This window comes from Nematostella vectensis, chromosome 12 (genome assembly GCF_932526225.1).
Source record: "Nematostella vectensis chromosome 12, jaNemVect1.1, whole genome shotgun sequence".
NCBI lineage: Eukaryota > Metazoa > Cnidaria > Anthozoa > Actiniaria > Edwardsiidae > Nematostella > Nematostella vectensis.
In genome coordinates this window covers 11,588,442-11,601,566 of record NC_064045.1, presented here as the reverse complement: position 1 = coordinate 11,601,566, position 13,125 = coordinate 11,588,442, and the positions used below count along the sequence as shown (strand labels likewise).

The 13,125-nt window shown below is 39.9% G+C and overlaps 1 protein-coding gene and 1 long non-coding RNA gene across 2 annotated transcripts in view; one reads left to right on the top strand and one right to left on the bottom strand.

Moving 5' to 3' along the window:
* Window positions 1-5,925: 5,925 nt before the first annotated feature.
* Window positions 5,926-7,811, bottom strand: LOC116603913. Its single transcript, XR_004290815.2, has 2 exons — window positions 7,676-7,811; window positions 5,926-6,357 (listed from the first exon to the last, which is right to left on the bottom strand). It is a non-coding gene; the product is annotated as an uncharacterized LOC116603913 (long non-coding RNA).
* A 179-nt stretch (window positions 7,812-7,990) lies between these two features.
* LOC116603912 (glycine betaine transporter 1) overlaps window positions 7,991-13,125 on the top strand; it is a 12,968-nt gene continuing 7,833 nt past the window's right edge. Inside the window, exons 1-2 of the mRNA XM_048719665.1 lie at window positions 7,991-8,577; window positions 12,546-12,702. Of these exons, the coding sequence (XP_048575622.1) occupies window positions 8,123-8,577; window positions 12,546-12,702 (612 nt within the window). The 5' untranslated portion in view covers window positions 7,991-8,122. The remainder of the gene's footprint in view (window positions 8,578-12,545; window positions 12,703-13,125) is intronic.

Genomic DNA, 13,125 nt, shown 5'->3' with positions numbered 1-13,125 from the left:
CAAAACGCTTCGGAAGAATACTAAAGATATAAATATTATGCTGCACAAAACCTTATTGATAAACCTAAAATAAAAAATAATTCCAAGAAACCTTTAAAATAGAACCTTGAACAAAAAATTAATATATGAAGTCTGTTTTTTAGGGGCTAATGAGCCAGAGGTTGAATTACCTTTTGATTTTTTTCTTAGGAAAAGCTGTAGAGAAAAACTATAGGTATCGAACTAAATGCTCCCAACAAAAAGCTGTCTTTAGTTTTCTATGAAAATTGAGGAGATGGGAGTTTTGAGATGTTCTATGAAAACGTTGAGCTGGGGTATTCAAGATATCTTTTTGTGAAAAAGAATCATATGCATAAAGGAAACTGTGTAGGTAAAGCAGATCTTTTTACAACCTATTACCCCTCATGAACCTTTTTTTTTCTAAAATTTAAAACCAGAATTCATTTTTAATTTTAAATGTTCTTCGAACTCACAAAATATAACTTATACCGTTCCTCGCTCGATATCTTTCATAAAAGAGCTGACAGAACTTAAATGTGATGAAGAATCTCCAGATAAGAAATCGTTCTTTATTTACAGTTAAAAAGTTATCCCATAAAAAGCTTAAGATTAGTTCACTTCTTGAATGAAGTAAAAGCAAAAAAATAACAATATTTTCTAAAACAAACGCGACGTTTGTTTACGAACAATCAATCGCACAATTTCTATCATTTTTATGGGATAATGTATGAACAAACTAGCTGAATTACTAGTTAGGAACTAGGTATAATAAAACAGCAACATCCCATCACGGCTTTAACTGTTTGAGTGCTAGAAATATATCGACACACGATTTTTTCATAGCTCCGACGAAGTTTATAAAATTGACGTCTTTCCTTCTTTTTCCGAACCCATCCTTCGCCCTTCCATCCATCGTTTGTACGTCTTTTTTCTTGGCTTTAGCCAAGCTTTGCCAAGGAGAAAATCTTGTAGAGAAGCATAGAAATAGATATCTACAAGTTTGGTTGTTGAATGGAAACGACCCGAATCCAGCTCGAAATACGAAAACTTGGAAATGATAAGATAAAGCGGTGCTCTCTTCGGTAGGTACTATGTGTTTATATGCTTTCAAAGCTATTTTTGTCAACTTGCAGTTATTTAAGTGCGGGGAAAAGTAGAAGAGAATGCCGAATTCGCTGTTTACGCCTGACTTTTGACTACAAGTTTTATCGGCAAATGTCAAGCTTGAGTGCGTGCCTCTCGGAGATCGGACTCCAACTAACGTGGCCCTGTCGTGTGAGGGATGCCGCAGCTTCACCACGCTAGCCTTACAGTATTACGGATCCATTTCTCGCTCCTATTCCTCTCTAAGACCCCACACTCAAACAGTCTCTTGCATAAACGTCGGGACGAATGCCGCGGGTAACCAGTCCATCTCTCGTCACTCCCCGGCCATGCAAGGTCAAGCAGACTTGAGTAACACCCCTGAAGCTTCCGTCTTTTTCTCTCGTCGTGACATTTTGCGTACTTTCCACCGCTCTCACTACGTTACACCATCGCGCTCGCGTCACTTGGAAATGTCAACACCTTGTCGCGCGTCAGACCAACTTTATCTTTTGCAGAACCGTCCGTCCCTCTGGCGCTCCTCGTTGCGATCCTCGCAAGGCCACCAGAGTACGTCTCGTGTCCGGGCCAGCCATGACCAGTGTGTTGAGAACCGTTGTAACAAAAACTTACTTACACACAAACTAAAAACTTAATGAAAACCTACGCCATAGAATCGACTTGCATCCCACTTCTGATGCATCAAAATGTAACCGTCGGAACTTGACATTTACCGTGCGGTTACGAAAAATATAGAAACAAATGCAATACTGAAGGCAAAACTATCAGGTTCTGACACCAGCCAAAAAGTAGGCAAAATTAAATGGAATGAAACGAAAACGATCGAGCGAAAGGCAACGTGAGAACGAATACATGATGCAAGGCATGGACTTATAAGGATTTATTAACAAATTAAATAATAAATTTTAAGTGATAACAAACATAATCAAATCCCGAGAAAAGGTAACCTAAACCAAAGGCTAGTTTTAAAAACTGGTAAATCAATTAAACTGAACACAACTGGCATGACACCCGTACGGACAGCGCTCTAAGCTTATAGCTTATCTCTGCTGACTGTCTTCCCTGAGCAACTGCATATCTCGCTCCCGCATCACGCCGCGCAAGCAATGCGTCTCCTTTGCTCAACGGTATTAAACTAAAAAAAAAAAAAAACTATCAGATACTGTAAAAACAGCCGCTTTTAAACTTGCTTGGGGACGCGCATTTTTCTAGGGACGCTAACATTTACTACAGCTCAAATTACTCAGCGTCCATTGTCCTGTCAAATTTAGAAATTAATCTTCCTGGGAAATGGTATAAGGACGCTAAACTTAAGTCAATTATCACTATCAAGCTATTGATACTAATCTAAAGGAATTTGAAACATGTTGAAAGTAAATTCCTAAACGTGTACGGATCGAATTAGAATCACGTTTGAGAAACAATCCGTAAAATACGTAAAACAATTATAATCGCAATCCAAAAATCGCTTACTTAAAATCTTTGCAAAATCTAAAATAACCCAAAATACCACCCGGTCACACAGGTATTGGCCTGCCGAAATATCGTTCGAAAAACATAAACCTGCGTTGTTGCCACAAGGTTCGACGCACACCAGCAGATACAGACTGTCCGGTCATTTCTTCCTACGTTTCTGTTTTTTAGCCCGGAATAATGTCAAATTCCCTTTTCCCATCTTTTTACCCTGTAGGTAAATGATTCATTTTGCTAAACCGGTTATACTGAATAGCATCTTTAAATTACATTTTTCACTCAGTCAGATCCTATTTTATTTACATGTGTACATACATGAAATACATACTTTATCTTAATTCATGTTTTCAATAAGACAAATGTTTTTTTACAGAGGTTTTAAACGCTGTTAAACAAACTTAAATTAAAAAATATATAAAAAAATTGAACATTCGCTCCTCAGGCACCGCGGAGTATATTTTTTTTGTTTGGGAGTGGCAGCTGGGTAGTGATAGGAGAAGGGGGTGGGAGGACTGAAATTGCACGCTGTATCCAAAAAGGGGCCCCTTAGAGCTTGCCCTATCATACACAGATAATGGTGCACAATGTGAAATTTTAGTCATGGAGCCTTTTGCCTATATTTGGTCATGTAGCCTTTTGCCTATATTTGGTCATGGAGCCTATTGCCTATATTTGGTCATGGAGCCTTTTGCCTATATTTGGTCATGGAGCCTTTTGCCTATATTTGGTCATGGAGCATTTTGCCCATATTTGGTCATGGAGCCTTTTGCCTATATTTGGTCATGGAGTCTATTGCCCATATTTGGTCATGGAGCCTTTTGCCTATATTTGGTCATGGAGTCTGTTGCCCATATTTGGTCATGGAGTCTATTGCCTATATTTGGTCATGGAGCCTTTTGCCTATATTTGGTCATGGAGCCTATTGCCTATATTTGGTCATGGAGTCTATTGCCTATATTTGGTCATGGAGTCTATTGCCTATATTTGGTCATGGAGCCTATTGCCTATATTTGGTCATGGAGTCTATTGCCTATATTTGGTCATGGAGTCTATTGCCTATATTTGGTCATGGAGCCTATTGCCTATATTTGGTCATGGAGTCTATTGCCTATATTTGCTCATGGAGTCTATTGCCTATATTTGGTCATGGAGCCTTTTGCCTATATTTGCTCATGGAGTCTATTGCCTATATTTGCTCATGGAGTCTATTGCCCATATTTGGTCATGGAGTCTATTGCCTATATTTGCTCATGGAGTCTATTGCCTATATTTGGTCATGGAGCCTTTTGCCTATATTTGGTCATGGAGCCTTTTGCCTATATTTGGTCATGGAGTCTATTGCCTATATTTGGTCATGGAGCCTATTGCTTGCTTTGAAACAAGCTGGGAGAAGGGAAGGTTCTAAACCCTCTCCTCCGGTTTTCATTTCGTTTCACGAGTTCATTAGTTCATTCGCTACATACAAAGTGATGTTAGCTCTTATGACGTCAAAAGAGGACAAGAACACTAGCGAGATTTGAAGACTTTTATAGGAAAATCTACTTCGAGGCACTTTCGAGGTGCTCGGGGACTGAAATTCATAAAACCAAAACTGCAAAAGATAAAACAAAGTATAAGGTACCCTGGGGTAATGATTTTCTGCGCCATCCAAAAAAAAAGTCATGAAGTGCAAGCCGTAGGCTTCACATTTATTAATTGGTAGGGGTTTGGGATCTCCCCAGGAAAATTTAGAAATTCCAGACATTAGAGGGCTCGGAAATCAGAATACCTGTTAAAGGAATAAGGCCCTCCCCTAAGTTTTGTAATAGCCCTTCCCCACCGTTGAATAGTGACCCTTCCCAAACTCGCTCCGTAGTAGCACTGTCCTCTGTAATCGGTAATAAACAGCTGAAGTCAGAGAGTACAGAGTCCTTAATCACTGATGCTATGATGGCTAAGGCTGCAATATTCAGGATTTCATAAAATCCTAGAAACTAATTGTGTGCTTCTAGGTTCATCTAGACCTATCAAAAAAAAATAGTTGTGCTTTACTTGATATATTTAGATTTACTCATGGGCTGGTTCGCTTGTTGGCTCATTATTGCCCGATTATTTCGCTTTATATTATCAATTTTTATAGTTATCGTAAAGCTTAAAGCGACGTGTTACATTGTGTATGGAAATTATGTTACATTTTTTCAGAAGCGCTACATATTTTGTGAATGTTTTCCAAATGGCGGACTTATTATTGGAGGGGCTGAGCGCCCCCTCCCCCCCCCCCCCTGGCTCTGCGGTGCCTGCTCCTTTCAATCAAGGAGAATTAGGTTTTTTGGTTGTAAAATAATATGATTTGGGCCACAGGCTTTCTCAAATCAAGAGTTCAAAGTGGAGTATAAATTTAAGAAAAAAAAAGATTGAAGTAATGGAATAAGTATACCTGTCATCTATGAGTTGTGGGGAAGGGTGGGTTATGACTGATAGGGCATTTAAAATATTTCAAAAGATTTCGAAAGGTTTGGACGACATTTGTTTTAGTGTTTTGGGGCAATTGAAAATTGCGCAAGTGTGTCAGCTTGAAAGAATGAATTATTTATTTTTATCAAAAAAGCGTCCGTATTTAGGTAGATTGAATGATGATTGGGTGATTCGAGAGGAAAGAGGTCACAGACTAAGTGCTTGCAGGCGCGCACGATCGGCTGAAAGGGGGTGGGCGGTTATAGTTATCATATAGAAAAAACATAGTATTTGAAGATTTCTTAAAAAGAAAATGACCCACATTTTTTTGAGTGACTCGGCATTGAGCGGGAGCATAAAATCATAAAATTGCGGCGTGATTGGCCTTTAGCGTCATTGTTAGGAAGGGGCCATAAAAAACAAAAGCTTGCCACAGGAGCCCCAAGCGGCCGGAGCCATCGAAAGTTTGTTCCTTTTCTATGGACAAGGCGATTGCATGTGCGGGGGAGCGAGGCTTATACGATCCTAAGCAGCAATTCGAATTTCTAGATGATTACTTTGGGTTTTGCGAAAAAATATTTATAAATATTTATAAGATATTTATTTATATTTATAAATATTTATAAGAAGAGATATTCCGACGATGAGCTGAGATATACAGGTCATTTTCCCGAAAATTAAAAAAGCCGTCATTTTTGGTCCTCCTAGCAAAGTATTTTTTGTCCTCCCAGCAAAGCAAAGTAAATAAGATTAGAAAGCATCCATTTTCAACGGCTGATTTGGAAAAGCTGTTGCGAATTTTTCGATTGAACTTGAAAAAGAAACCATAAAATTTTATTTTTAGGTGGTATTATTTGGGGGTTTCTTCTCATATTTTTTCTTTCGATGTTGGTTGAAAACAATAACAAAGGTGTGGCTGACAAGAGCTCTTTATTCCCCTCCTACTACAATACTGTACTAACACAGCATGTGAGGGATTTTACTACAATCACTGCGTATTTTGACGCATCTGGACATGAGATTGAGTTCATGATTTGCCCCTAAACTCCGGCTATCTCCTGCTATATCCCGCCATCTCTGCATAACATGACCTCACCTCGTATTGATTCACGCGACGTGATATAATTTGCGTTGATATTCTATATAATCGCTCCATGACACCTGATCACTATGGTGCACTCATCTTTAAAACCTGTTTAAAACTAGTTCCTCGTGTTTTTACGCTACCTGTAGAGCCTTGGTAAATTCCCAAGAAAGGGAAATAGTTGTTGAGAGGGCTTAGCAGCTTAGCACAACACGAACGATCTCCAATTTGTTGGCGAGATTAGTATCGTCTTGTTTTTGCTCCTGTGTAAAACAAAGGGTTTTAACATACAACCCATCAGAGAATATGTTTTACCCTGAATAAGACTCGCGTTATTGCATTATTTAATTTGACATTCTTTGTTGGATTTCGATAGCGTGATAAAAAGCTTGTCATCAGAGGTACCCTTTTCTTACAGCATTCAAGTGATGCGCATGCGCAATAAATGGGTTATTGGAAGATTGAAAACTAGTTCACTCAAAATGTTTATTTCAAAGATGATAATTCGCTATCAATTGTAGAATGCACAGTATTCGAGCCAAATGATAATATAATATACCTTTTTAGAGCGCCATTTCTACCGAAAATCCAGTAGCGCTTTACAATTATAATATAACTCAATTTAGCTCTTTGATTTTTCTCTTTGCATACAGTAAACACCCGCGTTTAAGAAACTTGATTTCTATCTCGTTATCAACCATAATCAGAAGTTTGACAAAACGTTTGAGTGATCTCTCAAGTAAGAACCAATTAATTTCCCGCTCGAAATGCCAAATGTCAGCCTGTAAAGTTCCTAAAATGTCTAACGGATATTTACTACTCCTACACTATTCGCTAATCTGGACAAGGAAAAGGTTTTTATCCCTTTCTATGGTTCACCATGCTCTGTTGTAATGCGTACTTTAAAAACATGCCCTTGACACTCTGATTTGTGTCCCGGGGAGGGTTCTTCAGGGGAAAAGCGATAGGGATTCTCGTCGAGAAATCCGAAAAATTCCCCTAAAAATAACTGCTCGGCCAAAAATTGCTACCCTAAAAAATACCCAAGAAGCCCTAAAAACTATCATTTCTAAGAGAAAAGCCTATTTTTTCTCGGAAACCTCCTAAAAAATACCTGAGATCCGATTTTGACCTCTAAAAAATACGACGAGCATCCCTATCATGTCGACATGGGAAGAACTCCCCCCCCCCCCCCCCCCCCCCCGGGATCTGTGTCATGTTTTAGGGGCATAATGATAGTCTTGTGACCAAACGTGACTGACAATCGATAGCTTTAAGATCGAAGTGATAAAATCTGCCAAACACGCGAGGAGTACAAAGTTATTACAAGATCTTTGTACTAACTATTCATTGGTACCAAATAACGTGGAACATTTGGAACATCATCTATCCCATAGTACAATAACAAAATCTTGCATTTGGTAGAATGAAACTAAAAGAGAAACTTTCGTGATTTTAAGCGTTTTGCAGTGAATCTAGTTTTGCGTTTGATTAATTGATTTAAAACAATTAAGAACTGTTCACATAGTGGAAAATCTGACGATGAATTCTCGTCCCGTATTTTTATATTTAGAGACTTACCATTAGATATTTTAGGGGGTATAAATATTCTCGAGATTTTAGTTTGGATTGACTGTTGTTATTTGACCTCTCGCTTCGCGCGTGCGCAACCATGCAATTTCTATCTATGACGACATGTTCTTCTTTGGCAAAAGAAAAAAAAAATCCCGATTATCTCCAGTGCGGGATTCTTTATTCGTTGTGCAGATAAGCTCAATCACAGCGTGCCCGTGGATGAGTTGAGCCGGGTTATATCTACCAAGGAATTATTCCAATATCGCTTGTTAAGCACCTCGTATAAACCAATCAGAAGACGGTATTATGCTACCCAGCCTAAACACAGGATACTTATCCTGTTCGTATCATTTGATACTTCAAAACATTCCGGTTTGCAAGTAAGTGTTATTTAAGAAGAGAGCCCTTGCTATTCGCATTATAGGTCGCAAAGTTTCGGGGTACTGGGCGAAGATGGCAACAATGGAAGAGCACGAAATTGCAGAAGCACACGCGGATAAATGTCGGACTCTCAAATTTTCCATCGGTCCACTAAAAGTAAACATGAATCCTGTCGTAAGCGTTGTCTCCGCAATAGTAATCTGGGGTTTGGTTGGGTTTTGCTTGATCAAAGCCGACGTAGCAGCAGAAGAAATGCCGAAATGGACGAACTGGGTGACAGCCACATGGACTTGGCTTTACATAGGAACCCAAAATGTGTGTGGCGTTTTCATTGCCGTGCTTTTCTTTTCAAAATACTCCAAGTTGAAGCTGGGAAGAGATAATGAGAAACCAGAGTTTAATGACGTCTCATACTTTATGATGTTGTTCGCTGCTGGTATTGGCGTTGGATTGTTCTACTTTGGTGTCGCTGAGCCCATCTATCACTATGAGCCTGGAAGCCAGTGGGGAAACCGCTACCAGGGAAGGTAAATACCGCATCCAGTTTTAATGGCTAAAAGAAGGGTCATTAGTTAACAGGGGGGGGGACTGTTATGTTTGGGGGGATTGCGATTTTTTGAACGTCGATTTGGGGGGAGTGCTCGTGGGTTTGATATGCGAACGTACTAAAAGTCTATTAATCTTTTTCCTTTGTGTAGAATTTTCTCCTACAGTAGTTTGGCAGCTGAAAAGATTAAAATAAATCGTAAAATCGAGCCTCGCTAAACAGAACACAGATATTACAATGAGATATTAGTTTTTGGTATATCATGAAAATAGTTTTGAATACAAAAGTACAAAAGCAAGTGTACTTTTGCCTTACTTCACACCTGGTACGCAGCGAGACGCAGTCGTGTTGCGTGACTGTTGTTCATGACACGCTGTGAGCGTCTTCTATGCATCTATTCTTCGTATCCAACTGACGTCACTCTATTGTTCTCTGTTTAGATTATATTACAACTTCTAGAAAACAACTTATAAAAAATCAATCCTACAGCGATCTGCTTTAAATGTTGTTGAAACACACGCTACCCACACGCTACACAAGTCTACCTGCCAAATTGCAAGGATTTATTTCATTTTGTTCTGGAAAAATCGGTGACACAAGTTGAGTCACGCAACACTAGCTGGCCGCAAAGCATGTTTATTTTGACAGTAAAAATTCTAATACTTGTGATCAATTTCAACTCAAAATCATTCAGATGCTTTTTCACGGTGATATATAAGTACAAGAGAGATTTGTGAATATAAATGTTGTTATTTGTAGGCGCTTGGCGTTTGTTGATGGGTAGCTCTTACCTACCAAGATGGCGGCGCCATTCATTTCAGTAGCGAAAACGCAACTTCGATCGCTTTTTTTTTCGAGCACAAATGACCGTACCAAGTTCAAACTCTGTGAATTTGTTGAACTAATAATTCTCTTTCATGCAAACGTATCTTTATTCGGTGTACACCAACTTGAAAATGTTTAAATTTTGAACCTAACACGTCATGCAGGATGCAAACGAAGAGGACAGACGCACAAAAATTGTGATCTATTTGTTTCATACAACAATATTTTATTTTCTTATGTTTCAATCTAGTTTTGGGGAGGACGCGCACACATGGACCCTTGACCAATCAAAGCTCGCGATTTACAAGTGTCGTAAGGGAAGGGTCATTATTCAACGGTGGGGGGAGGGCTGCTATGGTTGGGGGGAGGGCCTCAATTTTTGAAACAGGGTGTAGGGGAGGGCCTTATTTTAGAATAGGTATTTTGATCAATTTTCGAGCCTCCTAAAAGTCTCAGCATCAGACCCCCTACAATATAGATAAATGAATGTGGTGCGCCTTCTGCTTACACTTTCATGACTTTCGTTTGGCTGGCGTTAAAAATAATCGCCTAAAGTGTGGCATCTACTATTTTAATCTTTTACAGTTTTGGTTTTATTAACTTCCATCCGCACTACTAACTTTTCATATTGGTGGTATGAAAAAAGTCCCCTTTCCCCCCCCCCCCATCTACTAACTTTTCAGATAGGTGGTATGAAAACGTTTTGGTTTTATTAACTTCAGTCAATAAATTTACGAATTTCGATTCGTGTCAAAGTTCTCCCCCCCCCCCCCTACTAACTTTTCAGATTGGTAGTATGACAACATGTTTTAAAATAAGATTTCAGTTGGGAAGAAGCTAATATTCTTTCTCCCCCCCCCCTATACAATATCATTTACACCCCTGAAAAATTGCGCTGAAGCTGAACACTAACCCAGCACCAGCCTCAATCTTGTCCCGGCGCCACAGGAATCCCAATAACCCGAAATATAGTCAGTTTTGGTAATAATACGTGCTTTATTCAACACTAATAATATATTAGACTTTTTGGAGTAAAATTATTCTATAGCCAGTGAAGGGTCAGATTTTGTATAGCACAATAGTCAATCCGTCATCGACGAATGTTTGAACTGGTTTACCCTTAGGACAAAGGGTGATAAGTGGGCTGTTTTGAGTCAATGGGAGTTATTCATTGCGCTGTGGATTTGCGAGGTCGCATTTTGTACAGCACATGGTCAATCTGTCATCGGAGAATGTTTGAGCTGGTTACATTTAGGGATAAAGTCGGATGTTTTGAGTCAACGGGAGTTTTGGGAGCGGTATGGATTTGACAGGACGGATTCTGATAGGCACAATAGTCAATCCCTCATCGAAAAAAGTGCACTTACAGGGCCATTAGTGAACTTTGTTAGCAGGCCCGTAGCCAGGATTTTGAGCGAGGGGGGTGGGGGTTCGTCTTTAAGTGGACCAGGGTGTTGTCCTCGGTGGTACGAATATTTCCGTTTTAATGGATGTGTCCGTTATATGGAGGTAGTGCTGTTATTATAAGTAATAGCATGGCACGAGGGGAATTTATAGTGATTAAATGTCCCCGCGACCAAAGGATGATAAGTTGAAGCCCGACACGCCGCAGGTAATACCATGATCACCGAGGAAATAAACTAGAAACTAAGAGTTATCTTAGGTTGGATGAGCGAACACTGTTTAATCATGCCTATGTATGTGTAACCGTCGGAACTTGACATTTACCGTGCGGTTACGAAAAATATAGAAACAAATGCAATACTGAAGGCAAAACTATCAGGTTCTGACACCAGCCAAAATTTGGCAAAAATAAATGGAATGAAACGAAAACGATCGAGCGAAAGGCAACGTGAGAACGAATACATGATGCAAGGCATGGACTTATAAGGATTTATTAACAAATTAAATAATAAATTTTAAGTGATAACAAACATAGTCAAATCCCGAGAAAAGGTAACCTAAACCAAAGGCTAGTTTTAAAAACAAAGTACTTACAACCGGTAAATCAAACTGAACACAACTGGCATGACAGGCCCGTACGGACAGCGCTCTAAGCTTGTAGCTTATCTCTGCTGACTGTCTCCCCTGAGCAACTGCATTTCTCGCTCCGCATCACGCCTCGCAAGCAACGCGTCTCCTTTGCTCAACGGTACAAAAAAAAAAACTAACAGATACTGTAAAAACAGCCGCTTTTATACTCGCTTGGGGACGCGCATTTTTCTAGGGATGCTAACATTTACTACCGTTCACATTACTCAGCGTCCATTGTCCTGTCTAATTTAGAAACTAATCTTCCTGGGAAATGGTAAAAGGACGCTTACTTGATTCAATTAGCACTATCAAGCTATTGATACTAATCTAAAGGAATTTGAAACATGTAAAGTAAAGTAAATTTCTAAACGTGTACGGATCGAATTAGAATCACGTTTGAGAAACAATCCGTAAAATACGTAAAACAATTATAATCGCAATCCAAAAATCGCTTACTTAAAATCTTTGCAAAATCTAAAATAACCCAAAATACCACCCGGTCACATATCCATTGTGTTTTTACCTCTTTAGAGACCACCCTATTTAATTGCAAAATCAGTCTGAAATGAAATATTCACTAGTTCAAAAGTATTTAAATAAAAACACAATCAGCGTTTATTCTTTGACGTCATAAGTACGCATTCGTACAGAAATCAAAATCATCCCACATGGATCTAGTTATCATTGTTTAGGTATACTCTGCCCTCTTGCGCAGGATCTATTCCTGGGCTAATCAGGAAGCTGCCTTCTATTTGTTTCCCTGGTGAAAACTAGAAGACAAGCATCTTGGTTCTAAATTCTCTCAAGCACTGATGTAGAGAGAAATTAAATTACCCCCCTCATTCATGCACGAGGGAAATTTTATACCATCTATTGTATTTGGGAAATTTCGCTAGTAATCGTCCCTTATAAAACAAAAGAATCCGAGGTGATCTTGGTATTACATGTGAGTATCCGTTTTATGGAGGTGTCCATCATATGGGTCTATCCGTTTTTTCTTTTGGTCCCTCACATAGGGTTGTCCTTTGTATGTAGGTGTCCGTTATAGGAAGGCCCGTCTTATGGGGCCTTCTCATTGTTTTCTTTTAGGTACTCCGATAACCAGCGCGCCCGAGATGCTATTAACATGACGCTGTTCCACTGGGGAGTCCATGGCTGGATCGCGTACACACTTGTCGGGCTGTTCTTGGCGTTTTTGGCACACAGGAAGAGGATGCCGATGACGATACGATCCTGCTTCTACCAGGTAACCACCACCATCACTACCACCACCACCATCACCATCACCACCACCATCACCATCACCATCACCATCACCATCACCACCACCATTACGACCACCATCACGACCACCATCACCATCACCATCGCCACCACCATCACCACCACCATCACCATCACCATCAACATCACCACCTTCATCACAATCACCATCACCACCACCATCACCATCACCACCATCACCATCACCACCACCACTACCACCATCACCACCACCATCACTACCACCATCACCACCACCATCACCACCACCATCACCATCACCATCACCACCACCATCACCATCACCATCACCATCACCATCACCATCACCATCACCATCACCATCACCATCACCATCACCATCACCATCACCATCACCATCACCATCACCATCACCATCACCATC